The 27,395-nt window shown below is 42.8% G+C and overlaps 2 protein-coding genes across 5 annotated transcripts in view; both read right to left on the reverse strand.

Moving 5' to 3' along the window:
• Positions 1-1,698, reverse strand: part of TNS2 (tensin 2) — a 19,190-nt gene extending 17,492 nt beyond the window's left edge. Inside the window, exon 1 of the mRNA XM_032876688.1 lies at positions 1,624-1,698. Within this exon, the coding sequence (XP_032732579.1) occupies positions 1,624-1,698 (75 nt within the window). The remainder of the gene's footprint in view (positions 1-1,623) is intronic.
• A 3,361-nt stretch (positions 1,699-5,059) lies between these two features.
• EIF4B (eukaryotic translation initiation factor 4B) overlaps positions 5,060-27,395 on the reverse strand; it is a 29,617-nt gene continuing 7,281 nt past the window's right edge. The window contains exons 2-15 of one of the 4 annotated variants that reach the window (XM_032876695.1): positions 26,226-26,363; positions 24,967-25,175; positions 21,382-21,498; positions 19,460-19,514; positions 18,827-18,961; positions 14,182-14,319; positions 13,905-14,078; positions 10,196-10,424; positions 9,204-9,301; positions 7,590-7,803; positions 6,998-7,053; positions 6,341-6,446; positions 5,988-6,060; positions 5,060-5,621 (exon numbers count right to left, since the gene is read on the reverse strand). In XM_032876695.1, coding sequence (XP_032732586.1) covers positions 5,541-5,621; positions 5,988-6,060; positions 6,341-6,446; positions 6,998-7,053; positions 7,590-7,803; positions 9,204-9,301; positions 10,196-10,424; positions 13,905-14,078; positions 14,182-14,319; positions 18,827-18,961; positions 19,460-19,514; positions 21,382-21,498; positions 24,967-25,175; positions 26,226-26,363 — 1,823 coding nt within the window. In that variant the 3' untranslated portion in view covers positions 5,060-5,540. Of the gene's footprint in view, positions 5,622-5,987; positions 6,061-6,340; positions 6,450-6,997; positions 7,054-7,589; positions 7,804-9,188; positions 9,302-10,195; positions 10,425-13,904; positions 14,079-14,181; positions 14,320-18,826; positions 18,962-19,459; positions 19,515-21,381; positions 21,499-24,966; positions 25,176-26,225; positions 26,364-27,395 lie in introns of all 4 variants that reach the window. The other 3 variants (XM_032876694.1, XM_032876693.1, XM_032876692.1) reach the window with 3 other exon arrangements.

The following is a 27,395-nucleotide window of genomic DNA, read 5'->3' on the forward strand; positions in this document are numbered from 1 at the left end:
GGGGGGGGGGGGGGGGGGGGGGGGGGGGGGTGCGGTGTGGATTCTGAGAAGCCAGTGCCCAGGGCTCAATGTCCAATGCCTGCTGAAGGCAGCCAGTACCACCAGCTCCAAGGCCCTTTGTCCCTCCCTGTCTCAGCTCTCAACTGGGTCATCTCTGTGCTCCTCTTGCCTTTGGCAAAGGCTGGGAAGTCTGGTTCTGATTCCAGTCTGGCAGTTGGAGAGAGAGGTCCCTCAGAGACTGGCATTTGGAAGGGGTGGGTGTGGCTGGGACTGGGGAGCCTGGATCTTACTGCTTGTGGCTGGTTTCATGTCTAGTATGCAGTCTGCTAAGAGGTTAGAGCAGCGGGAACCACTGGAGGGAGGGCAGGGTGAGGGGTGGAGGGGTTAGAATTGGGTGGATAGAGAAGAGGTGGGGAGGCACTGGGAGGAGGGGGGAGGCCAGAGTTTGGGGAACCCCCAAAGAGAGCAACAGGGATCAGAGGCTAGTGGGGAGGGGGCAGGGCTGAGGGTCATTCTGTGTATTTTGGGAAGATTTGATTATGTAATCAAGATAACATAGGAAAATTTGCTCATTTCTTTGGAGTCTATAGCTAACTCTTTTGTTTTTAAATTAAAAAAAAAATTTTAGGGGCACCTGGGTGGCTCAGTGGGTTAAAGCCTCTGCCTTCTGCTCGGGTAATGATCCCAGGGTTTTGGGATTGAGCCTGCATTGGCTCTCTGCTCAGTGGGGAGCCTGCTTCCCTTCCTCACTCTCTGCCTGCCTCCCTGCCTACTTGTGATATCTGTCAAATAAATAAAATCTTAAAAAAAATTTTTTTTAAGTAGACTCCATGTCCAGTGTGGAGCCCAGTGAGAGGGGCTTGGACTCATGACCCTGAAATCAAGACCTGAGCTGAGATCAAGAGTCAGACACAACCTACTGAGCCACCCAGGGGCCCCTTTATAGCCAGCTCTTTTAAAATCTTTTCCTTCCCAGAGTTCAGTAAGGATCGTTGGCTAGGTGACTGGGATGCCTGCCGAAGGGGGTAAGTTCTAAGCTTTATTTATTTTTTAATTTTATTTATTTAAGTAATCTTTACTCCCAGTGTGGGTCTTGAACTCAAGACCCGTAGATCAAGAGTCCCACGCTCTTCTGACTGAGCCAGCCGGGCACCCCAGGTTCTAATATTTAAAGGTACCAAGGGAGAGACTGGGACTTAGAAAATAGGCCCTGGATTGGATCCCTCAGCCGGGGGCAGGGCTGGAGCCTCATGGTCCTGCTGGTGGTGTTGCCCCTGAGAGGAACTTCTGAGGATCCAAGGAATTGGGAGTTACAAGATGGGTAGCTGAACTTCCAGCTCGGACTTGAGGGACCCGGGGAATAGGTGGTTAGGGGCCTGCCAGAGGGAAGATGATGAGGAAGGTTGAAAGTGAAAAAGTATATATAGGAGGTGGCTTGGTGGGAGTGAAATTAACGTGGGTGGCATATGGAGCCAGCCAGACATCCTGACTACCACTTCAGAGTGGCGAGTGGTGGGAGCCTCTGAAGGGAGGGGAAAGGGAGCAGAAAGGATGGTGTTAGTAAAGGTGGAACAGAGTTTCAGGAACACCCCCTGACCCTTTCCTCCATGCAGGTTTTCTTACCTTGACTATGCAGAGGGCAGCCCATCTGGGGACTGAAGGCTGGACCCCCTCTTCCGAGGTCTGGGGAGATCCCATGCCTGTGACTGAGTGTGCTCAGATCCTCTGGGTGGGGGAACATCGGAGGGCTTTGAGGGGCATGGGCTGTCCTGGCTGGAAGAGCACTGGGTCAGGGGGACTTCGGTGGAGGGTTTGGGTGCTGGGAACCAGGAAGAGCGGGGGAAGGGGCAGAGCTGAGACCAGAGGCGGATCTGCTGGCCGCGGACAGAGGGCGTATTGTCCAACCGGGACGTTGCTGCAGCTGGGCGTGGAGCAGCACAGCTCGCCTCTTCCGAACTCCTCTTTGGTGAGGCGGGAGGGTGAGGGAAGTCAGTCCCCCCTTCACTCGTGGCCCTGGGGGCTATAATGGTTGCCAAGAAACAAGGTTTTATTTGAGAAATAATGCTTCCCAGGAGCAGATGTGTAGCTCCTCTCCCACTTTCTGAGAAACCAGATGCTGTGAGCTTGCTTTGTGCTTGAGGTGATGCCTTCGGGCCTGGCTGGGACCTCACTGCCTGGGTCCCAGAGCCGAGTGCGTGATTGTTTGGGAAAATCTCTGCTACATGTACTTACAGGGGACCCTAAGCTGCTTGGAAGTGACCCTTATAAAATAGGATGCCATACCTGATCCCTTCTGGTCACTCAAGGTTCATAGCAGGATGACAGGTCACACCAGTCCTGGGATCCGTTTCTGCTTCTGGGCTTCTGAGAGTGTCCGCACATCCTGAGGACGGGACCATCCCAGCACCCTCCTTTCCCTTGGATTTCGAGTGCCCTCTTGGGGGACAGTACAGGGAGTGCCTTCTCTACCCTTCCTGTGCCCAACCAATGTGAAGCTCTAAGTTAGCTTTTCCCATTTAAAAACTGGAGAGGAGCTTGAAATGAAGGCTTGGAGAAAGCGGCAGACTGATGCCAGTGTTTGAGGTGGGTTCCCCAGGCAGCCTGGGAATTTCGTTCTCACCTAACCCACGTGGAAGACTTGCAGTCAGCACAGAGCCCCACATTTGAAGAGATCAGTGCACCGGCAAGAACCCCAAGGCAAAAGCCACTTGGGTAACTGGGCTCCTGTCTGCACAGCCTCCCCATCTTCCTCCAAATTGTTTCCTGAGGTTTCCGGGGTTCTTTGCTCCACCCCCTCGTGACCTGAAGGATTCTCGGTCACCGTCCTTGTTCCTGCCTTGCAACCCAACAGTCTGTCTCTAGCCATTTGGAAAATTCCCACTTAGTCTATGACTGAGAAAAGGAGAAAAGGGGTGCCTGGGCGGCTCAAATTTAAACGTCTGACTCTTGATTTCAGCTCAAGTCAGGAACCTTAGGGTTTTGAGATCGAGTCCCACACTGGGCTCTGCACTGGGCATACAGTCTGCTTAAGATTTTCTTTTCCAACTGTCCCTTCCCTCACTTCTCTCTCTTAAAACAAAAAAACAGGTACCCCCCCGCCCCAAGCAGGCAACTTGCTGTGAACAGTGAAAAACCTGATTTAAAAAAAAGAAACTAAGAGGAAAGGGGTCTCAATTATAACCCAGCCCAGCTTGTCAAGTTAATTCCATTCCTGTGCTGAGTAGCCAGGAAAGCAGAGGCAGAACCTCTCCAGACTGAAGGGCGGAGCAGATATCAAATATTAAATGTTAACACCAGACAAAAAAGGCTGGAGGGCAGTGGGTGCAAATTCCCAGTTCTTGGGCCTCAATAAACCTAGCTTCCCTTGGTAACCCCGCCCTCTGTTCTTGCACAGAACAGACTCATGCAGACAGGACTAGAGAGATGGGGGTGGGGAGGCAACAAAAAGGCACAGGTATATGGTCAAAAGAAATTTCAGCATTAAGGTGAACTTTAAAGATCAGATTTATTTGGAGAAAACAAAACAAAACAAAAAAGCCCACAACCCAAAGGATGGGATTTTACATCTCAAGAGATCTCCCAGGTATTAAGTCTACAGATTACAAATCATTTTCATAGAAGATATTTTGTACAAATTTTACATGTATTAAGGAGCAGGACAGAACCTGTTTCTGTGGAAACGGGGGCAGGAGGGGAGTGGGAAAAAAACAGCTTTTTTGGATACAACCATTTGGAAGGAGTAGACCCAAAGAGGGCAAAACCTACCTTTTCAATGGTATTGAAACAAAAAACCCAACAACAAAACACCAACCCCTTTCAGCCTTGGGTATTTCTCTAAAATCCACTTCCTGGCTACTGGCCAATCCAAGCCAATTATTTAATGTTACTTCACTTGGTAAGTCTTTTATGTCCACGGGGTAAAGGACTCATTAGCTCACTGCTGCAGCATTCCACCAACACGTCTGCTGGAGGGGCAGGGTCTAACCTAGGACTGATGGGAGAAGGGCTCGCGAATGAGAGACCAGGGTGTCATTTCTCTGCTGGTCCCAGTATTACCCATAAGGACACCGTCCCCTGGGCTGACAGTATAAAGGTGCACATAAAAGGAGGCAAGTTAAACTATTGTGGAACAACAGAAACCAGGACCTTGTTAAACAGTTCTCTCCATTATTATTTGTTCTCTCAAGGGAAGCTTAAGGAAAAAAAGAAAAAAAAAAAAAAAAAAGAAAACAACAAAAAAACCCCTCAAAACCACCAAAAAACCACATTGGTCGAGGCCACATTATAAATCCAAACACTGGTATGGGATTTCAGTGGAGAAGGAAAACTTAAGAACAAAACCAAAAAGCCCCCATCAAGGTTGTAAGAACAGCTCACAATGTCCCTATTTTCCACCCTCACTCACCACCCAAGACCATTAATTCCAGTTTTCTGAGGTGTAAAGGGGGTTAAAGAAATCGAAGCAGGGATGGAGGGAGGGAATGAGAGTCCAAAGACACGAAAGAGCCAAGATTTGCTGGAGAAGAGCCTGTTGATTCCTTATTTGCTTCTGCTCCCTGGGGCGGACAGAAAAAGCCCAGATCAGGTGTGTGGTTTAAGCAGAAGCTGCTTTGGGGGAGGTAACAGCGAAGAGTAGCATGAGGATAGGAGACCAGGATGAGAGCCTACATTTTCAAAGCTTCAAGATTTCAACAGACTGTGGATATATGTGTACTTCCAGAAAGGATAGTGTTTAAGAAAGGGCAAAACCAGGACACAGTAAAGACTTGGGAATTCCCATGATCCTGAAGTGCTTCTTGCTCCAGTGTTCACTGGAGGTCATGCCGTTTCCCCCAATCATCGGTGCAAAATAATTAGTCCCTTCCCCATAACCTCTTTTCAAACTACGATTTCCCCGCTTATTTTGGTCACCAAGCAGTCCTGTTCTTTAGTGGTCCAGAGACTCACTCCCAACTACCCCCCTGGGGGGTAAAAATGAAGGAATCCCCCCAGGAACTCCGAATTAAGTAAGAGGAGGGGCAGGCAGCCTCCTAGAGACTAGAACTTCAGAGACTAAACCTACCTTTCCAAGGATGGAAAATTTATTCAGGTAATGTTTGAGAATTCATATATGCCACAACAGGATCATAAGAATTAAAAGGTAGAAATCTCACTCTTCCTTAAGCCTGCCCTACTGCTCAACCAGGTTCCAGACACTGCATCGCTGTCACTGCCATTCTGCTAAACGGAGGCCCCCAGGCACTAATCACACAGGCAACTGCATGTGTTGCAAAAACGCACAACCTTGCCATGCAAAGCTGTACGTCTCTTTCTCTCTGGCTACATTGGCGATTCTCCAGTTAGTTCAATACTTTAAAGGCTGCAGCAGCATGCAAAAGAATTTCATCTCATTTTGTTTTTTGTTTTTTGTTTTTTTAAAAAAAAGTTAAGAAAGGTCTCCAGGAGATGGTGAGTTTTATTGTCTTGTCTGGATAGAGGTTTGATTTGCTCTCGAATGTTCCAGGGTGGAGAGACTAGGAGAAAGCACAGGATGCAGAGGTCTATTCGGTGTAATCGTCTCCCTCGTTCTCATCTTCGCCATCAACAGAGAGAGCAGCATACTTGCTTGCAGAACTGAACTTCTGGAATAGACAAGAGGGAAAAAAATCACCAAGGCCTTGAATTCTCACATCAAAACCCAAGAAACAGCATACGGCTACTTGGGCAAAATGGAGGGGACAGCCCAGGCCACACCCACTCACTCACTCAGCATCTCCCACTGTAGAGGAGCTAGGGTGAGTGGCTCAGAGGCCCATGTACTCTTACTGAAGTCCCTTCACCACCTTTCATCTCTGAGAGGGGATGAGAGGCACGAAAGGGAGAAAACGGAACAGTCAGGTGCATTTGCTATCTCGAGCAAACAGCAGTGCCTGACTCCCCACCACTCCCTGGGAGCCCCGAACATAAAGGAGTTCAAGGGCAGACATGAGCAAGCACCCAGCACTTACGGAAGCTGGATTTTCTTCAGGTTTCTTTGGCTCAGGTGCAGATCGGGAGTCTTGATCCTTTTTGCCATCTTTCCTGCAGAGGCATAAGGGTAAAACCACCTCTTTAGGAGAGGACTGTCCCGACTCCCACAGGTAGCCGGGAGGCACTGAATAGGTACCTCCAGTCAGCAGTCCTTGTTATCCGGACTTTCGTTTCTAGATTCTTAGAACTGTAACTGTCCATATTGGTTGACTTTCCTTTGTTTATAGCAGGAGATCTGGCAACGCTTGGAGGACCAAGAACAACTTAACTACAAAGACGCACGTACCTAGCATTAGATGAAAGATTACAAATGATGAGAGAACACTCATACCTATCTGACTCCTTCCAGTGGTCCTTGTTCCCTCCGTCTCCTGGGCCACGGCTGGAGTTCCCACTTTGGCCTTTTGGGACACTCACCCCATCTACTTTGTTTTCATCTGCTTGAGTGGAGACACAAAAATAAATGAAAAACAAGTAAAGTAACCACTCTCTTTGCCCTAGGTATCCCTTTGGCTGCAGAAAAGCATGCCCGTGTATACCGAGGGAAATTCAGCCTCACCCCAACCCAGACTTCCTTCCCAAACCCTCTTCCCACGTTTCCCCGCCCCCAAATAAGACACACTAAAAAGTTCCACAGTAGGGTTATGCCATCATTAACAGCAAAGTGGAATTGAAGGACTGTGACGCTGTGTAGTGACCTTGGCCTTAGAAATGGCGACATTTCTAATCTGGACTGAGCATGTTAATTTCCTTCCGATTCTTTTTTTCCCCTTTCAAAGAAATGTTCTACCAGGAAAGGGCAGGGCACCATGCCTTCTCTGAAGAGACCACTCCTGCCCTCTACTGGTAAGAAAAAGCAGATAATCTAAGAATCTTAAACACAAAAACAGATGCAAAATTACACTAGAGTTCTGCATTTCATGAGACCCCTACAGGCCTTTATTGAGGCCTCTAGCTCCGGGAAACACTGACTTCCTGTTGGTCTTACCTCTCCTTGCTGGTCCTTCCTCAGGTGGTTGAGCTGGAACTACTTTCCCCCCACCACTAGAAGGAAAACATGTAATTATATTCGTCAGTCTTAGGGAAAGAACAGAAAAGAAATGTATAATCATTCTCCAAATAGTAAACTTTACAGAGAACCAAAAATACATACTTAACATTGTGGAACATTAAAATACAGGAAAGACAACAATGAAAGCAATTATGTGAACACTCACGAAGTACGATGTCCTGTCGGATCACCATGCATGCAAGGGGAGTATTACTATTTTACAAAGAATCCTAAGACTTAGGGAAGTAAACGGACCCCCAAAGCCATGCTGCGAATTGTGGCAGCAGCAACTCCTGGTTACTGATCTGCAGATTTCGAGTAGATGTCAACCAGTTATCAGAACTCCAGAAAACTGAATAATGGCTTCAATGAGCCCCCTCCAGCACACCACTGATTCTAAACTAAGAGCAAAGATAGCATAACTTAAAAAGATGCTGTTAAGGCCAATAGCTAGGGCCCTTTCCATTATGACATCACCATGTTTAAGATTCTACAGCTAAGCAACTGTTCTGCTCCCAAGCTGACTCACCTGGTAGGGGATGGCTGCTCTGTGTCTGAGCTCTGTGATCGAGCAGGAGGGTTGGAACTTCGCTTCACCCAAGCATTCTCCTTTGGCGGAGGGGCTGGCATTACCTTCAGAGGCTGTTCAGATTTGGGAGGCTTGGAAGTTGGAGAGTGACAGTCTTCCTCCTTACTGGGTGCTTCATTTTCTAGAGACTTTTCACTCTCTCTCCTTCGTGCATCTGTGAAGTCAGAATAGGAAGGCTGCCTTATCAGGGAAAGCTATTATACAACATCTATTCAGGATCTCAAGAGAATGGAAAATGGTTCACACCCAAGCTGACCTCTTTTCACCATTATTCTTAAATACAGACCTGTATTTGGGGCCCAACAGATGAAATTATCCCCAAATTGGTGGTTACTAAATGTCACGTTGAGAAAAGTGACATTTTTTACTGATTCAAGAAAAAGAGGAAAAATCATGGCTCTCCAAGGAGAGCCACCTGACCTTTCCTAGGAACGTAGGGTTACAGTCTTTCTATGTTTTCAGCGCACTGTTAAAATGTCTGTACTTGGAGAGTATGTATCCTGTGTGGAAGACGACCTCTGATGGACCTCCAACCCCAGGAACCACTGATCAAACTTAAATTTGGAGGCTCAACACAAACACATGCACACAGAGACATTTACAAAAAAACCCAGAACATACTTCTTGTTTAAGGGCACCAAGTGTCTCCTCAAAACTTGCCCGATTCTTTGTGCAGCCTCCTCAGGTACATAATCAACCCAACCATCACACTCTCACCTGGCTACAAACAGAGGCATTACTATCCTGTTACTAAAAGGCTACCCCAGTATGAATAATTTCCAGAAACCTTCTAAAACCCCTGGATGAATTTTTAAATCATCTCAGCCCAGAGCCATGCTTTGAAATGCTCAAGTACAGGGGCGCCTGGGTTGCTCAGTGGGTTAAGCCTCTGCCTTCGGCTCAGGTCATGATCTCAACAGGGAACCTGCTTCCTCCTCTCTCTCTGCCTGCCTCTCTGCCTACTTGTGATCCATCAAATAAATAAATAAATAAATAAATAAAATCTTAAAAAAAAAAAAAAAGGTGAAATGCTCAAGTACAAATCAATTTAGAGGTGGGAGGAAAAAACTTAAAAAACACTGGTTCGCAATAAGGGAAGGGAGGTGTTATGATTTAATCACTTGGTTTCCAAAAACACTAAACATGTTAGTGACCAACTGATAAATTCCAGGCAGAAAGGAAGGATCAAGAGCACAAGATCATCGCTTGAGACACTGCTCTGGTTATGCTGACATCCAAAAAGGCTGGCGAGAGAGCTGTGCGACAGTGACTATTCTAAAGAAAACTCTGGAACATCAAGACATAAAAGAAAGGGACAAACCTAACAGTCAAGTATACTCTTCGGTGGAAGATTATTAAACCAATCACCCAAGTCTCTTCTGGTGCTTCTATGTCAGATTTTCAGACCAGGACACGTGACATTCTGATCAATCTATGCTAATCCAAATAAAGCTTCTGTGACTCAATTTAAAACCCCAAAGTCTCTGCATAATTTGGTTATGGCTCATTTATGGAAAGGGGCAATAACATGATACCCACCCTGGTCTGACTTACTTCTGCCAGATGTGGCCGAGGTCCCAGTCTGTGATGACTCACTTCCTGTCCTGGACCGTTCTCGTTCCTGAGTCTCTTCACTTCGCCAGCTTGGGTGTCTGTACAAAGATTTAAAAAACAGAAAACAACTGATGTCCAGCTCAATGAAGGCCACCCTGGACCCATGCTGACCCCTCAATAACGATCACTAATATTCTACCACGCTGTGTTTGTGGGTGGGGTGGGTATGCACACCCTGTCTCTCTTTCTCAAACCATCTGAAAGCTGCCGACACTAAGATACTTTGGCTCTGAACACTTCAAGGACCAACTAGGGTTAAGAATATTCTCCTACATAACCTACAGCCTCACCCTTACTGGTAACCCAACTCTACAAGCCACTCAAAACTAGGCCACTTTTCAGAATGTTATTACAAGAGGTTTCTACCCTATTGGATCCAATTCCACCTTTTAATAACAAACACTTCAGTAATGACTCCTTTAACATACACCCAAGTAAAATTAAATGAAAAATATCTTACAGTCGACGTGTAACATAAGTGAAAACATTTTCTCTCTACTCTACCCCAATAACCTGGGCAGGAGGCACATCCACTAACCTCACCATGGTGGGATTTTACTCCATACACTAAAGCCAGATTTGGCAATTTTTTTCTTACTGAGTCAGATAAACTTTACTTATAAAAAAGGAACAAGCCATAATTTGCCCACTCCTATATTAAATCACTACCAATTTATACCTGTCAGGTATAAATTAAAAGGCCGTTTAAGCCCTTTTAAAAACTGCTAAGGCCAGGCAACGAACTCGTTGGGTGTGACTGTCCATATACTGCAGCGCCCCTAGCGGCTCAGCTCATGTACACTAACCGTTAGTAAGCAACAACCAACAACACCTACATGAATTTCCCAAGGGTGCCCTAGGGATGTGCCGCCTGGCCCAACAGGAGCCACTCCACACCCAGGCAGGAAACCTGTAATCGAGGAGAACCTCACCTCTCCCGGGGCCGACGGTCTAGTTTTGGCTCATCCAGCTGGCGCTGCAGCTTCTCCTGCTCCTTCTGCAGCCGCTCTTCTACTTCTCGCTCTCTAGCAGCTGTGTCAACAGGCTTTGCCCCTCCAAAGATAGAGGCCGCTCGACTGGACTGGGAGGTGCTAGCAGAGGAATCATCTTCCTTAGGTGTACTCCGAGGCTTTAGATTCAGTTTGGGTCTTTGGGGGGGACCTAAGTTAAATAAAACTCTAAGTAACAGTTTTTCAAAATCACCAGAAGCTGATGGCTCAAAGCCAGATGCCCAGACATGGGTCTAAGAAAATGCCGCATGGGATTCGCAGTACTGGCCTAGCCAACACAGCCAAGGACAGTCAGTCTCTCCACTACCATACCCATGAAGCAGCGCCACACTGAAGGGAAGACTGGGAAAGGTAAACACTTGTATTACACACACAGTGAGTCACCACAACTACTACTACTTAGAAGAAATGTCCAATTATGATAAACTTCTAAATGGAAAGTATCTTGGTCAAAATGTGGTCTGGAAGCTGGACTACTTCAGGAGGCTAAGAAGGGCTCATGAGAGTATCATGGGAAAGACTAGTTCCTACACACTTGTCTCTGCATAGAATGTAAATCTGACAGTGATTCACAAAGCACTGAACAGCTGATGTAAACGCTAAAGGAATTTGATTTCCTCTTGGATCCAAGCTGTCAGAATCAAGATAAACCTTGGTGTTTCAATGGAATCGTATTTCTCAAAATCAGTGTTTATCCTAAATAATTTGGACATACAAAAGATAAACAAGATAAAACCTACATGTCCCAACCACCCACCTGGCTTAAGTAATAAAACATTCTAAAATCCACACAGAAGGCTCCTGAGTATCTTTCCCCTCACGATATGCGTAGCTGTGTTCTATCCTCTCATAACCACTATGCTCAAATTGGGCTTATCACTCCCATGCAGGTCTTTATACTTTCACTACGGAACACACATATGTATCTGCAAAAAGAGGATCGTTTAGCAAGATTTACAATTTTATTTATTTATTTATTTTTAAAAATATTTTATTTCTTTATATGACAGAGCAAGCAGAAGTAGGCAGAGAGGTAGGCAGAGGGAGGGGGGAAACAGGCTCCCCGCTGAGCAGAGAGCCCCATGTGGGGCTCAATCCCAGGACCCTGAGATCATGACCTGAGCTGAAGGCAGAGGCTTAACCCACTGAGCCACCCAGGCACCGCAAGATTTACATTTTTAAAATACAGGTATGTTAAAGATTTTATTCATTGACTTGACAGGGAGAGAGAGCCAGAGAGCAAAAGCAGGGGGATTAACAGAGGGAGAGGGAGAAGTGGGCTCCCCACCAAGCAGAGAGCCTGAAAAGGGGCTCAATCCCAGGACCCTAGGATCATGATCTGAACCAAAGACAGATCCTTAACTGAGCCACCCATGCACCCCAAAATTTAAATTTCGGTAAGGGTTTGTTTTTTTTTTAAAGATTTTATTTATTTATTTGACAGAGATCACAAGCAGGCAGAGAGGCAGATAGAGGAGGTGGGGGAAGAAGGCTCCCTGCTGAGCAGAGTCTAATGTGGGGCTTGATCCCACGACCCTGAGATCATGACCTGAGCCGAAGGCAGAGGCTTAAACCACTGAGCCACCCAGGTGTCCCTCAGTAAGGGTTTTAAGCTGGCAATTTATATAAAACTTCTGAGATACAGCTTTCTTAAAAAAAGGATTTAAGTAATCTCTGTATCCTATGAGGGGCTTGAACCCAGAACCCTGAGATCAAGAGTTGCATGCTCCATCAGCTGAGCCAATCAGGACCCACCCCCACCCCTGAGATCCACTTTTAATATGTGTAAGTTTGCGAAGGGCCCATTAACTCCCCCTTTTATAGGGTAAAACTCGGGATCAGAAAGAGTAACTCATTTAAGCCATACACCTAATATTTGGAAGACCAAAGGATGAAATCTGTATTATCAAACCAACTCTATGTTCCTCCCACTATAGTACACATAACGTCCTTTTTTTCTTCCTCTGATAATTTCCGTTTGTTTTAGCTACTCAAAAAATGACGAGCACCCTACTTTACAAATACTGTGCTAATAAGGCCAGATATATGACAGTTGGGTAGTTTTTAGTTCCTGCCTGCAAGGAGCACAATTTAATGGGAGGATCAGAATAAAAAAAAAGAACACAGTATGCTAAGCTCTACAGAGCAGATTTATCCCCCCTGGAAGTTCTTAGACTGGGGCTGTTTGGGGAAGCTTGTGAAGGCTTCAAAATGGGAACTCCTGAAAGTCTAGAAAACTTAGCAAGTACCTAATGGTAGGTAGCACTAAAGAAGTAAACTGTAGGCAGAATAGTGAAGACCCCTGTATGTCAGGGGCACAGACAAATGGCTATCTTTCAGGCCATGGAGAGACTAGAAGCAAAATAATCTAATTAGCTCTTGTTCTAGAAAGACAATCTGTGCTAGTGTGAAGACAGAATGAGTCAGGGAAATTTGTTAGTAATGTGGGTATAGCAACGAGGTCTGAATAAAACCAGTGGCAGTGACTCTGCTGCTGAGGGGGCAGATCATAGAGGAGGCGCAGGGCAGGATCACCGGAAAAGAGAGATGAGGTGTACAGTTACTGAGGGAGGAAAGAATGATGTGAGAGAGGAAAAGGTCACGATTCAAGGAGACCCAAAGTCCACACCCAGAACTCCACTTCTCTCTCTAGTAAAGTGGAAAGGAGAAACATTATCTATACCAGATAGAATTCTTAAGACTGTATAGTATCTGTGGGGTGCCTGGGTGGCTCAGTCAGTTAAGTGTCCGCCTTCAGCTCGGGGTCCTGGGATGGAGCCCCAAATAGGGCTCCCTGCTCAGTGGGGAACATGTTTCTTCTTCTTCCTGTCCCTCCCCTTGTTTGTGCTCCCTCTCCCTCTCAAATAAATAAATAAAATCTAAAAAAAAAAAGACTGTGATACCTGTGAGAGCACTCAGCTCACTGCTGGTGCAGAGTAAATGCTTAGTATTTCTAGGATGCAGCATGGGAAGAGAAGAAACTACTAACAGCAATGACAGCAATGCTTTAAAAATGAACTGAAAGTTTTGTTTAAAAAAAAAATACTTGGCGCACAGGGCTAACATTGGGATGTTAAGGCTAGGCAAGCTGCTAAAAATAACGGAAGAGAAAAACTGGGTCAGACATCTTAGTTTTTGGATGATACTAATGAAGTCAGATGCAAGTATCAGCCATTTATTGATACTTTTTGAGATTTGTAACACAATAGTTTTCTATAAATGTTATAACACGAGGGACTTACTTTTAGAAGAGGTATGCTGACACCTCACCGTTAATTAACAATGACTGTGGAGTAATGGCACCGAAATCACCAACATTCAGTTTTTAATTCTGCTGTGCCAATCACTGCCTAGGAGACCATGTGGCAAATGTTCTTTTCCCGTCTGTATATTCCATCAATTTTAACTGAAAAATCTCTATGCTAAGGCAACTTAGAAGAACTCGACTTTGCTATTTCCATTATGTCACCTTTGTCCCATGTCTTTTTGCTGTGCTCTGCCACACCTTTTATAACATATAAATTCCATCCTGTTTCTAAAACCCACTTAAGGGGTTTGAGATGTAACTGATAATTTTCTAATCGGTTTCTCCAGTGGTCTGCTCTATTAGTAAGCAAAAGAAAATGATTACCTCTATCATCACGCCTATAGTCATCCCGAGAGTAATCATCTCTGGAGCTCCATGACCGATCGTCTCGTCTATCGTATCGGTCTTCATAGCGGTCCCCGCCTCCTCTGTAGTCGTCATCCCTACGGTACCCACTACCAAATGCTCTTCTGCCACTGCCTATCCTGGAATCATAGCCTGTAAATATATCCCAAATTATGATCATCACATTGGAGGGAACAAAGGCAAGAAAGGGGTTCTTGAAAGACAGCAATTTCACTTGGTTGTGTTTTGTAATGACCTCTGTCGTAGTCTCTGCTGCCTCGGTCATCATAGCGATCCCGGCCCCCATATCGATCCATATCTCGGCGTGGGCCATCACGATACCCATCCCGATACCCATCGCGGTATCGATCTGAATCATAACGATCTCGATACTCTAGAGAGAAAAAAGACAAGGTAATGTCATTCCCTTTTCTTTGACACCATTAATAGGAAGAAGCTTGATAGCCCATGAAGTCAATTTGATTTCATGAGTTCAGTCACTACTGTGCTTATTTTCATGAAAGTAAATCACTTTATGGGATGCCTGGGTGGCTCAGTTGATTAAGTGTCTGCTTTTGGCTCAGTCATGATCCCAGGGTCCTGGGATCCAGTCCTGCATCAGGCTCCTGGCTCAGTGGGAAGTGAGCGCTGCCGCTCCCCCTCTGCACACATAAATATGTAAAATGTTAAAAAAAAAATTTTTTTTTTACTTTAAATCCAAAGTGGGAAAATGTGAACTGAAATAAGTTTTTTTGGTATTTGATTTTAAAAATTTTCTCTGGTTATTCAATAAACATTGCCAAGCTAATAATTTAGGAATTAAGAAAGAGAAAAATCTCTATATATCTCATAATGGATTTCCAGCATTAAAGACTTAAATACTCTAGAAGATAAGACCACTTAAAGACCACTTAAAAAGTTAGCATAAGAAAACACACAAACACCAAAGCTAAGAGGCAAACAAAATGGGGAAAATATGTATGACAAAGGACAGCGGATTAATTGGCTATCACCTAAGGAAGAGAAACTGTAATTCACAGGATGTTTCCCACCAAAATGGCGAACACTAAAAATAAGAGGTACCTCTGATGTTGGCAAAGTTTAGGGGAATAAGTAGATTCCTTTGCTGCTGCGGAGTCTAAAATAGCACAACCACTCTGAAAGTTATTTCAGAAATATACACTAACAGCTTTAAAATCATGTATACTCTCTGGGCCAACAATTCAATTTCTAGGAATTTATCCTGAGAGAACAACTGGGAATATTATAAAGACACATGTATAAGGAGGCTCACGGCAATATTTTTTTTAAAAGATTTTATTTATTTGAGAGAGAGAGAGGGAGAGAGAGGGCGTGCGCGCGCATATACACGAGTGGAGGGTAAAGGGAGAGTGAGAAGCAGATTTCCCAGTGAGCAGGGAGCCCGATGTGGGGTTTGATCTGGGACCCTGAGATCATGACCTAAGCCGAAGGCAGATGCTTAATAGACTGAGCCACCCAGGTGCCCCTGCAATGTTGTCTGTGACATTGAAAGTGTTGAGTGCACAACCTATGGATTAAATAAATCAGGGGGCATCCATACAAAGCAACCATTAAAAATGGAACAAGAAAAGTACGGATGACTGTACGTGTTCATGACACTTGAAAACTGTATTTTAACACATACATGAATAACAGTATCACAGGTGCCCAAATACCAGAAATTTGTTTAAGACTGTTGTAGAGCTCAGGTGGCAAACTATACAATGTAAGGCATTTATAAAAGAAGGTGGGGGCTAATTAGCTTTGGCTAACTTGCTAGATCTTCCAATTTTCTGAGAAAGCTGGAATCTCTATTTTTACATGAAAAAAACCTCAATTCCCAAATATGAATCAATTAAAACAAACAAAAAAACCTTAACAATATTTTGAGTTTAATAATTTATGCACACAGACCAAACAAGGATTTTACTTTTACTACTACTTCCTTTAAAACAATGATTTAATTTTGGAAATGATTATCATTTTGTCTACATTCCCTGTTAGCTTAAATTTTAAGTTAAAGGACATGCTAATGTTGGCAAAACAATTATACAAAGGAGAGAATCTAAAACAGAATTAAAAAACCAAGAATCAGCCTTGTGTTTATTTTGAAATACATATCTGATTTCTAGAGGCAGATGAACTATACACTTACCTAGATAATAAAAAAATGATAATAAGCTTGCTCTCACTGAAACAGTTGGCCAGGAAACATACGAATGTTTGCTGAGATTTTTACAGTAACATTTAGTTAACTACCCCCACCCCCCAAGTCTTTTATGGGCCTAATGCCTAGAACAGAAGTCTCTAAAAACTTGGCAGAGCTGACGTAGGGGCCATCACCTCATCTTACAAACTTGGCAGCTTTGTAATTCACATTCACTCTTTCTTGTTATCCATCCTGCTTGCTCAAAGTTCAAGGTTTCTTTTTTTGTTGTTTTTAATTTAATTTATTTATCTGACAGGGAGATAGTGAGAGCACAAACAGGGAGAGCAACAGAGGGAGGAGAGGGAGAAGCAAGCTCCCCACTGAGCAGGAAGTCCCACACGGGCGTTGATCCCAGAACCCTGGGATCATGACCTGAGTGGAAGGCAGACTCCCAATGCAACTGAGCCACCCAGACTCCCCACCCAAGCTCAAGGTTGAGAAAATAGTACTGTTCTTTAATTCAAAACAGGACCCTTGGTCTGACTGCGCTCTCTTTCAAGAGTCATTTCTTCGTGTTAACAACAGAACCTCTTGCATAAATGTTGACATGAAAGGTAGTTCTCCCCAAGACTTTGCCTGGTCACAAAATCTTAACTGAAAAGTCAGATATAAACTTGATTCCTTCTTCCTTCTCTGACATCTTCTTAGGTTAGGGAGGACTCTTCAAAAACAAATTCTCTCTCTTGTTGCTTCCTCAATTTTATCTGGTACACACCTCACAAGGTGTCTCACAAAATTAAAATACTTATGAACTGAGGTTGTTCTTTTTCTTTTTACTTATAAAAATATTTCTAACACACAAAGAAGAACAGAATCAACTGTAACAGACTTCTGTACCTGTACTTATTAGGTTTGGGGGATGCCAACAGCTTGCTGTGTTTACTTCAGTTTTTAAATTTAAAAGTAGCAGGTTACAAATACAGCTAAAGGGCTCCCTTTACCCTCACCCAAACTCATGGTGGTGGTAAGTTACATTACTGTGCATACGTTTTTATAATTTACATATTAACACTGTACAACAGTTTTCAAATTTTTACACAATTTTGCCATTTCCCCTCAACATTATAGGTTTTGAATTTCATCCGGATCATTATGTGTAGATTATGTTTTATTATACAGAAAAATTTCTGTCATTTCTTTACTGCATTAGTGTTCTTTCTTCACATATTTCAATAAAGTTGATTTTTCCCCATGAAAGTTTTGTCTATCTTTTGTTGGATTTAGGTGGTATATGTAAAAGTTGTTGATTCATCCCAACTCTTACCTAAGGACATTCTCTATTTCCCTTCTCCTTTCTCTATATAGTTGATTTATTTGAGTACCATTTCTTTCCCCCAGTATAAAGAATGTCCAATGAGGATCCAATTTTTGTCTGTTTTGTTCACTGCTATATCCTGAGCTTAGAACACTATCTGGCATATGATAGACATTTATTACTATTCTTCTTTTTAAAGATTTATTTATTTGACAGAGACAACACAGGAGAGCACAAGCAAGGGGAGCAGAGAGGGAGAAGCAGGCTCCCCACTGAGCAAGGAGCCTGACTTGAGGCTTGATCCCAGGACCCTGGGATCACGACCTGAGCCAAAGGCAGACGCTTAATGACTGAGCCACCCAGGCGCCTGACATTTATTATTTTTGAAGTGAATGAATTTTCTATTGTTTTAAAAGGTATATTAAAAAATTCCATTTTAACTGTTGGCTGCTAGTAATGCAACCAATCTTTTTGTACAATGCTCTTAACCCAACAATCTTTTTTTTTTTTTTTTAAGATCTTATTTATTTATTTGACAGAGAGAGAGACACAGCGAGAGAGGGAACACAAGCAGCGGGCGTGGAAGAGGGAGAAGCAGGCTTCCTGCCAAGCAGGGACCCCAATGTGGGGCTTGATCCCAGGAACCCTGGGATCATGACCTGAGCCAAAGGCAGATGCTTAACGACTGAGCCACCCAGGCGCCCCACTGACCCAGCAATCTTTTTTTTTTTTTTAAGTTTTATTTATTAGAGAGAGAGAGAGAGATCACAAGTAGCCAGAGAGGTAGGCAGAGAAAGAGGGGGAAGCAGGCTCCCTGCTGAGCAGAGAGCCGGATATGGGGGCTCGATCCCAGGACCCTGAGGTCATGACCTGAGCCGAAGGCAGAGGCTTAACCCACTGAGCCACCGAGGTGCCCCTTAACCCAGCAATCTTGCTGAACTTTTGTTCCTTTCTTTATAAGGTCAGTTGGGTTTCTTTGTGAACAACTGTTCCTATTTTTATTTATTTTATTATTTTTTTTTTGGAGGGGCACAGAGGTGGAAAGACAATCTTAAGCAGGCTCCATGCCCAGCATGGACCCTGGCAAGATGCTGGATCTCATGACCCTGAGATCATGAACTGAGCTGAAACCAAGAGTTGAAGGTTAACTGACTTAGCCACGAAGGTGCCCCTAAACAACTGTTTCTCAAAAGAGAGAGAAATCTTGATTTATTCTTTATCTGGCAAGGTTTTTTTTTTTTAATTATAAATTTATCAAATTCTTTTGCCTCTGTCAATTCCTTTGGGTATTATAAAATTTTGGGGGGTATACTGCTCCCTCCCTTTAAACTTATGTGGTCATTTACATTCATATACTTATCTTATTACAAAGTCCCCAGAACACAGAAGAAACTCACTTGATAAAAATGAACTTACTGTCTCCAAAGCTATCATCACCTCTCCTCGGTGGGTAGTCATCGAAGCTGTCTGTGGCAGGTCGCGCCCTCCAGTCTGTATCTGTTTTGTCAGAATCCCGATTTCTATCTCGGCCAAAAGAACGATCATCCCTGTCTATAGATATAAATTTAAAAAACCACAAGTCAGCACACAAAAACTTCTGCCTAGTATTTCTCACACACCCAGACCCCACCCCCGATAGACTGGATAAATGAAATCAGGCCCTTCTTGTTTTGCTAGGTACACCTCATCTATTTATTACGTATTCGTGTTCACCCAGATCAATCAGGGTTTCCCCTCCTCAATACTATCAGTATTCTGGGCAGATCATTCTTCCCTGTGGGGAGTTGTCCTATGCATGTCCTATGATCGACCACAGGATTCTACCCAGTAGGGGTCAGCAGCACTCCCCAGTTCTGATAACTCTAGATGTCTCCACGCACTGATAAACAGCCCCTGTGGGGCAAAATCACCCTTAGTTGAGAACTAGTGCTCTCGTTTCAGGCAGGCCTACCGCTCTCCAATTCTATGAAAGTTTTCTGGGAAAGGGTGCCTCTGCTTTGTCATCTCAGGACGAAAACAAAACAGGAAGATTTCTATCAGCTTTCTTACCTTTATCCTGTGCTTGATCAGCAACGTCCACTCGAATTCTCCTGTTACCTAGAGACTGAGAGCATAGGACCACATTAACCAACCTTTTGCCCCATTATGCACAAATCCCATGAGTGACCTTGAACGTCTGGGCATAGCAGAAGCACTGGGGGAAGGAAGATAAAGGAAAAACACTGTAATCTAGCCAACACTCCAATTTGTTGGCTAAAGAATCCTTTATAAAGACTTGAAAACTGAAATAACCCCTTAGAATTAACAAATTTAAATTGGGCTTATATCAACATCACATCAATTATCTTACTGTTTTTATAAAGCTATATTTCACAAAATATGCCTTTTAACTATTAAAGGCAATTTATCAAGTGTAATAAACTAAAAATAATTCCCGGGCAACTAGCTAATAAAAGGCATATTTGGGTCCAGAACAATGATTCATTCAGACATTTGTGGAGCTCCTACTATGCACAGCAAAGGTGCAACAAGCATGGTCTCTATTATCTCAAGTTCTTCCACTCAATATTACCTTTGGATAAATCAGTTCCTCCAGGACACCCTCTGACTTCCCCTTCCCACATCATTAGTTATATACTTTGAACCCAATTAATCCTACTGCTGATTTTTCCTCATTTCACAGTAGAATCTACAGCTGAAGAAGGATAACAGCCAGTTTTAGTTGAAAACACCGGGAATTATATTAAATGCCACTATGATGCAATCTCTAGAAACAAAGTAACTCCTAAGTCTGGACCATGACAGCATTTACATAATAGACAATTCAGCAAACTTCAAATAATAAAACTGTATGGTATTCTTCCCCTTATCCAGACTGATATTAAAAATTAGTAAGGTTAATAAAACCTGAAAATGATCTGAGAAGAAAAATCTTTGAAACAACTTTAAGCTTTTCATGTATTTCATTTTTGTAATTTACTTCAGATTATCATGGTTGTACTCAATTATGAGAAAGGAGGAATACTGATTGCAATCTCGTCAAATGGCAGATTTGGACCATAGAGTTTTGGCACAAATGGCCCTGGAAATTGCCTTCTCAAGAAACAGTTAAGGGGTTTCTGGAATTAAAAGAGGAAAAAAAAAGCCCCTTTCCTTCCCAGATACAATTAGTTTGATTTTTAGTCACTAGAGGTTAAAAAACAAAACAAAACACAAAAGCAGATCTTATATTAGAAACTTCCATAACTAACAGGTAATAAAATCTTTAAATATATCCTGCTTGGGCTAGCTTAAGGATCACTACCTGGCACAAATTACTCAAATAACTTTAATTAGTCAGATTTAATCCCTGTATCCCCCTCATGTATTAATAGCTCAATATCCTCTCCCTACTAATCTCTTGTGTGTCTGGACAGAAAAACATCTATGGGCAATGTTAAAAAGCAGAAGCACTAAATGTTGATCGTCATTTTCCTGCAGGAGATTCCTAGGAAAATGTATTACAAATGACATTCAACTGAGAAATGTTTCCAAACTCTCTTAAAATGATCAAAAACACTGTTAACTTCCCTGAAAACCAGATAATGCCTTTAACACTAAACTGATTAACATCATTTTTCTATTTGCTTTGACCTGGTCAGATTATTTTAAAAAGCAAAGCCATGAGAGTTGAAACAAAGCCTTGAATGAATGGATGAGAGCTTCTATTAAAGACTTGGTTGTGGTGGGTTTCTTCCATTACTTTCCACCGGAGTACCTCCCTGAGTTATTGGAGCCTACTGAATTTGCTAAAGCAAAATGAGACCTGCTAGATTTTTGATTTGAATGTCAGGTGTTACACTGTGCTTTTCTTTGTAGGTATTATGACAATCTTTGAAATAGCTAGTGACCCAACCAAAAATATATTGATAAATGTTAAGACTGGTTAGTTCCCACCCCTCTAACTCCCCACCTTCTTTTCTTTTCTTTACCTCTTCGTTGAGGCTCAGGGCACTGAGCAAAGAATCCAGGTCCTCAAACTCAGCATAACCAAAACCTTTCAACCTCTCTGGATTGCTGGGTTCACGAGGTAAACGCACTGCACTGATCTGAAGGAGTAAAGAAACATATTTCCCAATTGAGTGTTCTTGTTCATTTGTCTCCCCCGCACCCCCCAACCACTGCATATGCAGTGAATTTCTCTGAAGAACACAAAACAACTGGGACGTCTGGGTGGCTGAGTCCATTAAGTGCTTGACTCTTAATCTCAGGGTTGTGAGTTCAAGTCCCAAAATGCGCTCCACGCTGGGCCTAGAGCCTACTTGAAACAAAAAAACAAACCACGAGAACCTGGTTGTCTCCAGAAGGAAAACTGGTGCAAAGGGACAGAAGACAGACTTCACTGTAAGCCACTGAACCTTTCCCATTTGAATAATATGAATTTAACCCTTAAAAAAAACAAACAAACAAAAAAAAAAAACAAAAAAAATGAACTTGAGTTCAGGGTAGTCCTTGTATCCCTGACTTTTGCCTCATTCTACAAGTCAAGTTTTTAGTTGTTTTTCAATAAAAATCAACTATCCATTCCAGAATCAGTTTATTTTAGTCATCTCTTTATGCCTATATTATAGTTGGTTTTATTTTTTTAAAGAACTTTATTTATTTGACAGAAAGAGAGAGATCACAAGTAGGCAGAGAGGCAGGCGGGGGGGCGGGGGGGAGCAGGCTCCCTGCTGAGCAAAGAACCTGATGCGGGGCTCAATCCCAGGACCTTGATTTCATGACCTGAGCCGAAGGCAGAGGCTTAACCCACTGAGCCACCCAGGCGCCCCCTTATAATTGGTTTCAATACATTATTTCCAATTCTATTTCAAAAATTCAACTCCGTTTCTGCCAGGTTTCTAGGCTGTGTACTTCTTGGAGACCTTACCTGAGAAATGTTACTATCTTCGTATATTAACAACAGCTTGGCTGAATCAAACCTGGATCGTAAACCTCTATCAGGCCTACCTCTTCTGTTGAGTTCTAAGACGGCAAACTGGTGAACTCTTAAAGCACAGAAAAAATTTACTCTAACCTGGTTTTGAGGTTACCCTGTTTTCTAATTGCAGGTTTGCAGGACTCCTTCAAGTTTCATAAAAAAACTTTCCCTTGCCCTAATTTGTATTTATTATTTACAACAGGTATGTACTCTTCATTTCCAATTTTAGGACCATTTCCAAATACTTTTAGCTATTTTCTGGCCAGCTTTTTGATGGCTTCCATATATTTTCTTACCCTTTTACTTCAATCCTTCGGTATTTTGCATGTATTCAAGTTATATTCTTCTGCAGCACTGATGTGACACTTTTCTTTGTCTCCCAAGACGCCGATTTTGTTATAGCCTCTTTTAAATTATAGTTTAAGCCACCACTTCAATAGAGCAGGAAAAGGAAGAAAATATCAAAGGAGAAGTAGCTCCAGACCAATTCTAGAGCATTAACAGTGAAGCCTGAGTGGGCTAGAGGTTATTCAACACTATACAGAAGAGGCCAAGAAAATGAAATAAAAAACAGGTCAGCCTTCTAGTTGTACTACAAATTCATACAGAGAGGAGAATTATAGGTGGCAGTCAAAAAAATAATCACATTGTGGGGTGCCTGGCTCACTCAGTCAGTAGGGCATGGGACTTTTTTAAAGATTTTATTTATTTTAGAGAGAGACAGAGAGAAAGAGAGCAGCATTCAAGCCAGGGCATAGGCAGAGGGAGAGAATCTTCAAGCAGACTTCCTGTTGAGCACAGAGCCTGACACAGGGCTCAATCCCATAAGCCATGAGATCGCGGCCCCAGCTGAAACCAAGAGTCAGATGCTCAACTGACTGAACCACCTAGGCACCCTGAGCATGTGACTCTTGATCTCAGGGTTGAGTTTGAGCCCCACACTGGGTGCTGAGATACTTAAAAAATAATAAAAACAAAACAAAACAAAAAACACACAACAAAACCACCACCAAAAAAGCCACCCATAAGTTGGTAGTCCAGTGCAGAGAATAGACTCTACGGAGTCAAAAACAAAGTAAGAGTGAAGGAGACAGCAGATCTTTAAAGGAAACACACTTTTTTAAGGGGGGGGGGGAACTACTCCCAATATGGGGCTCGAACTCACCACCCTGAGATCAAGAGTCACATGCTCTACTGATCGAGCCAGCCAGGCACTCCGAGGAAATGTACTTTTTAATGTGTTCCCATTGGCTAAAACTCTGGAGAAAACCCAAAAGAACTGGAAATTGTGACTCATTCTGATTTTTTAAGTCTTAAGTATCTTTCTTTAAGATTTTGTTTTTTAAATAATTCCTACCCCCAGTGTGGGGCTTGAACTTACAACCCAAGATCAAAAGTCACATGCTCTACTGACTGAGCCAGCCAGGTGTCCTAAGTATTTTTATTTATTTTTTAAAAAGATTTTATTTATTTATTTGACAGAGAGTGAGCATAAGTAGGGGAGCAGCAGGCAGAGGGAGAGGGAGAAGCAGACTCATTGCCGAGCTGCGAGCACAATGCAGGGCTCAATCCCAGGGCCCTGGGATCATGACCCAAGCTGAAGACAGATGCTTTTATTTTTTTTAAAGATTTTATTTATTTATTTGACAGTAAGAGACAGAGCGGGAGAGGGAACACAAGCAGGGGGAGTGGGAGAGGGAGAAGCAGGCTTCCCACTTAGCAGGAAGGCTGAGGTGGGGCTTGACCCCATGACCCTAGATCATGACCTGAACCAAAGGCATCTGCTTAACGACTGATCCACCCAGGTGCCCCTGAAGACAGATGCTTAATGGACTGAGCCACCCAGGTACCCCATGTCCCAAGTATTTTTTTAAATCAAAGTTTGGAAAAAGGACTTCTCCTGAGGACCTGTATGCTCACTTTTCCATCTTTCTGGAATCTTCTAGATCAGCATTCCAAACATCCTCCCTTAAGCTTTTTAAGCATGCCTATAAACACTGTGAATTCCACTATATGTGGCACCAAGCTCACAGAACCTTTAATACATTTCAGCACACTCTTGTTAGTATAAATTACACATTTTCCAGTTAAAGATATTCATATTCAAAATTAAAAAGTGATTTTGATATAAGCCTGAGTGTCATTAACAGAATTGAATTCAGACAAACTTTCTGCCTTACAACCTAACTGGGTTATTATTATTATTATTACTTTTTGAGTAATCTATATGCCCAATGTGGGGCTCAAATTCATGACCCCGAGATCAGGGTCTCAGGGTCCACTGCTCCACTGACTGAGCCAGGCAGGTGCTCCTGGGTCTATTACTTATAAGGGCCCGTTTCTCCCTCTGCCTGCTGCTCCCCCTGCTTGTGTGCTCTCTCTGACAAACAAACAGATAAAATCTAAAAAAGAGTGTGGGACAAGAACATTCTCAAAGGGCCTAAACACCCATTTCTTCCACATCTAGATTCAATCTCAGACTCTTTCCTAGCTTAGAAATTCAGAGATAGTCACAACCAGTATCTCTCTCTCCATATCTAGTTAATATCTAGTCATTCTCCATACCTAGTTAATGGCCTTAACCCCTTATACTTACATTTAATCCTCTAAAGAATTCCTTAATGGATTCTTCTGTCACATCATAGGGCAGGTTCCCTAGAAAAGCAGTATAGGGTGGCGATTTTGGAAGACGGCTCCGGTCGATATTGGGTTCCCGAGCAGCCCGTGGAGCAGTGGGCAGGATAGAACGGTCAATTGGAGGTGCCCTATACACGTCGTCATCATTACTGTGCCAAGTGGTTGAAACTAGGATAGGAAAGTAAACAGAGGAAATTAGAGCAAACTTCCCTTACCTCTGTTGTAGACGAAGAGAACCCATGCTAACTGCCAAGGATGAAATAAGCTACATCAGGAAAGAACTGTAAAGTGCCCTTGGTTAAGTCCCTTTTTATCTAAGAGAAAGTGCTTCTGAAATGTCAGAATCAGGTTAGCAATGCAAAAAGACTCAGTATTCACTGTCTCTTGGTTTTGAAGTATTTTGAGGCCTTTAAAGGCCCAGGCTTTTATTAACAATATCATGGTAACTCTCATTCCTTATGCAGCAAAGAAAAAGAAAAGTATCAAATACTTAGGCAATGTTAGGATGAGCCAGGTATTTTATATTCATTATATCCCATCTTATCTTTTCCCTAACCCTGTGAGATTGTTCCCACTGTACAGAAACAGAAATGCAGATTTCAGGAATATTCAATAACTTGCCCAAGATCACAAAGATGGCAGAGCAGTAGATGATAATCTTAGTAGAGGCAGGACTCAAACCCTCGCAGTCCAAATGTATTTAAACACTGCTGACAATTCTCACATTCCTAACTTTTTAGGTGGATAGTGTTTTCTTCATGGTTTATCCTCCTCTTAAAAATGAAACAAAACAAATACAACTCAATTCTGTCCCATTCCTCAGATCATTTTTGTTTATCCATGACTTCCTAGAAAATAGCTCCCAGAACAAATTATCCCTGAACATAAACAGCTCATAGATTACATGTATCAGGACGTCATAGAATTTCAGTAATCTAGTCTTCAACTTTTGAAATGAAAATGAGGGTTAAATTAATACCTTGAGAAAAGCCTGTTAATAAGAGCCAGAACTAGTACTAAGCTCTCCTGAATCACTTCAGTCCCTAATCATAAACTTACAGCCTAAACCTAAAAATTCTATGGAATACACAAATATAAGACTCGGTGTTATATAAAATAAGTAAATTCCTTTCAGATTACAAGTGTGAACCATTACTATGGAATGGGTTTGGCCTCGAAGAGAAGGAAAACTCCATGCATGATGCGGGGAAAAATTACCATCTCCTTCCAGGTCATCTGTTTCATCAGCCCAGCTGACTGGTTTGGGGACATAGGTGCTTCCTCCCCCAGTCCCTCCATCCTCAGCCAGAAAGTCTGTTAGGGAGATAGTTTTCCCCTTCTTATTCTTCTTTTTTGCTGTTTTGAAAAAGCAAAAGAAAGATTGTCATTCCTTGGGTATTAAAGAGTTGTACAGTGCACTACTGTTAAAGAAAGCATCATAAAGGGCCACCAAAGGATGTGATGGTATATTACACAGATATAAATAAGGACAAAGCACAACATCCTGGCACAGCAAGAAAACCCAACGAAAACTGACAAAATAAATTATTTATGTATGGGAAAGGGTCTAGAAAGATTTCAACATTAAGACTGGGGTGGGGGTCAACTTTTTAATTTCTACTATATTCACTCATATATCATGGGAAATTTTTTATTTAGTAACTACTTGTGTTTAAGACAGGTGACTATATCCATCACTCCTGGTATACACAGAACTAGAACAAAACTCCCACCCCTAATAACATTCTTTTTGGCATTTATGAGGATTGTAAAATGACCACATGAGGCAGGAATCATTACTATCAATTTACAGAAAAGAAAACTAAGTCTCAGAGAGGTTAAATGACTAGCCTACAGTTACAGAGATATTAGATAGCAGAGCTAGAATTAAACCCAGGGTTTTGGATACCAAATCTAGAGCTCTTCCCACAGGAGCCCCAGCCTCTAAGCTTGTTATTAGTTCTATGGGAGAAGGAGGGTATTATAACCACAGTAAACTGTGTTACTGTCATTTGAAAGTGTTCACACAATAAGACTCTACAGAGAGCTGGCTCTTCCTGCTCTCTATGGAAAAAAATTCTCTCCTTCCCTACCCTAACACCACACATGAAAAGGAGATAGGGTATGGAAGGGAAAACATAAGCGACCCTAAGAACCAACACATATGAAGGTTTTCTATGGTTATGAAAGCTTTACGCATTTCCAAATGGCTCTCTCTAGTGGACTGACCTCAGCTCTTTAATTATCTAGTTCTCAGGACTTTTTCTGAGATGGCTCCAGTCAGCAGCTACAGCAGAAGAGCTGAAAGGACTGAGGTTCTAAAACTTGCTCCTGAGAGCAGCCCCTACATGATAAGAAAAAAGCAAGCAGCTTTGCTGTAACAAAGAC

The sequence above is a fragment of the Lontra canadensis genome, unplaced genomic scaffold, assembly GCF_010015895.1.
Source record: "Lontra canadensis isolate GAN:19392208 unplaced genomic scaffold, GSC_riverotter_1.0 scaffold59, whole genome shotgun sequence".
In the NCBI taxonomy this organism is placed as follows: Eukaryota; Metazoa; Chordata; class Mammalia; order Carnivora; family Mustelidae; genus Lontra; species Lontra canadensis.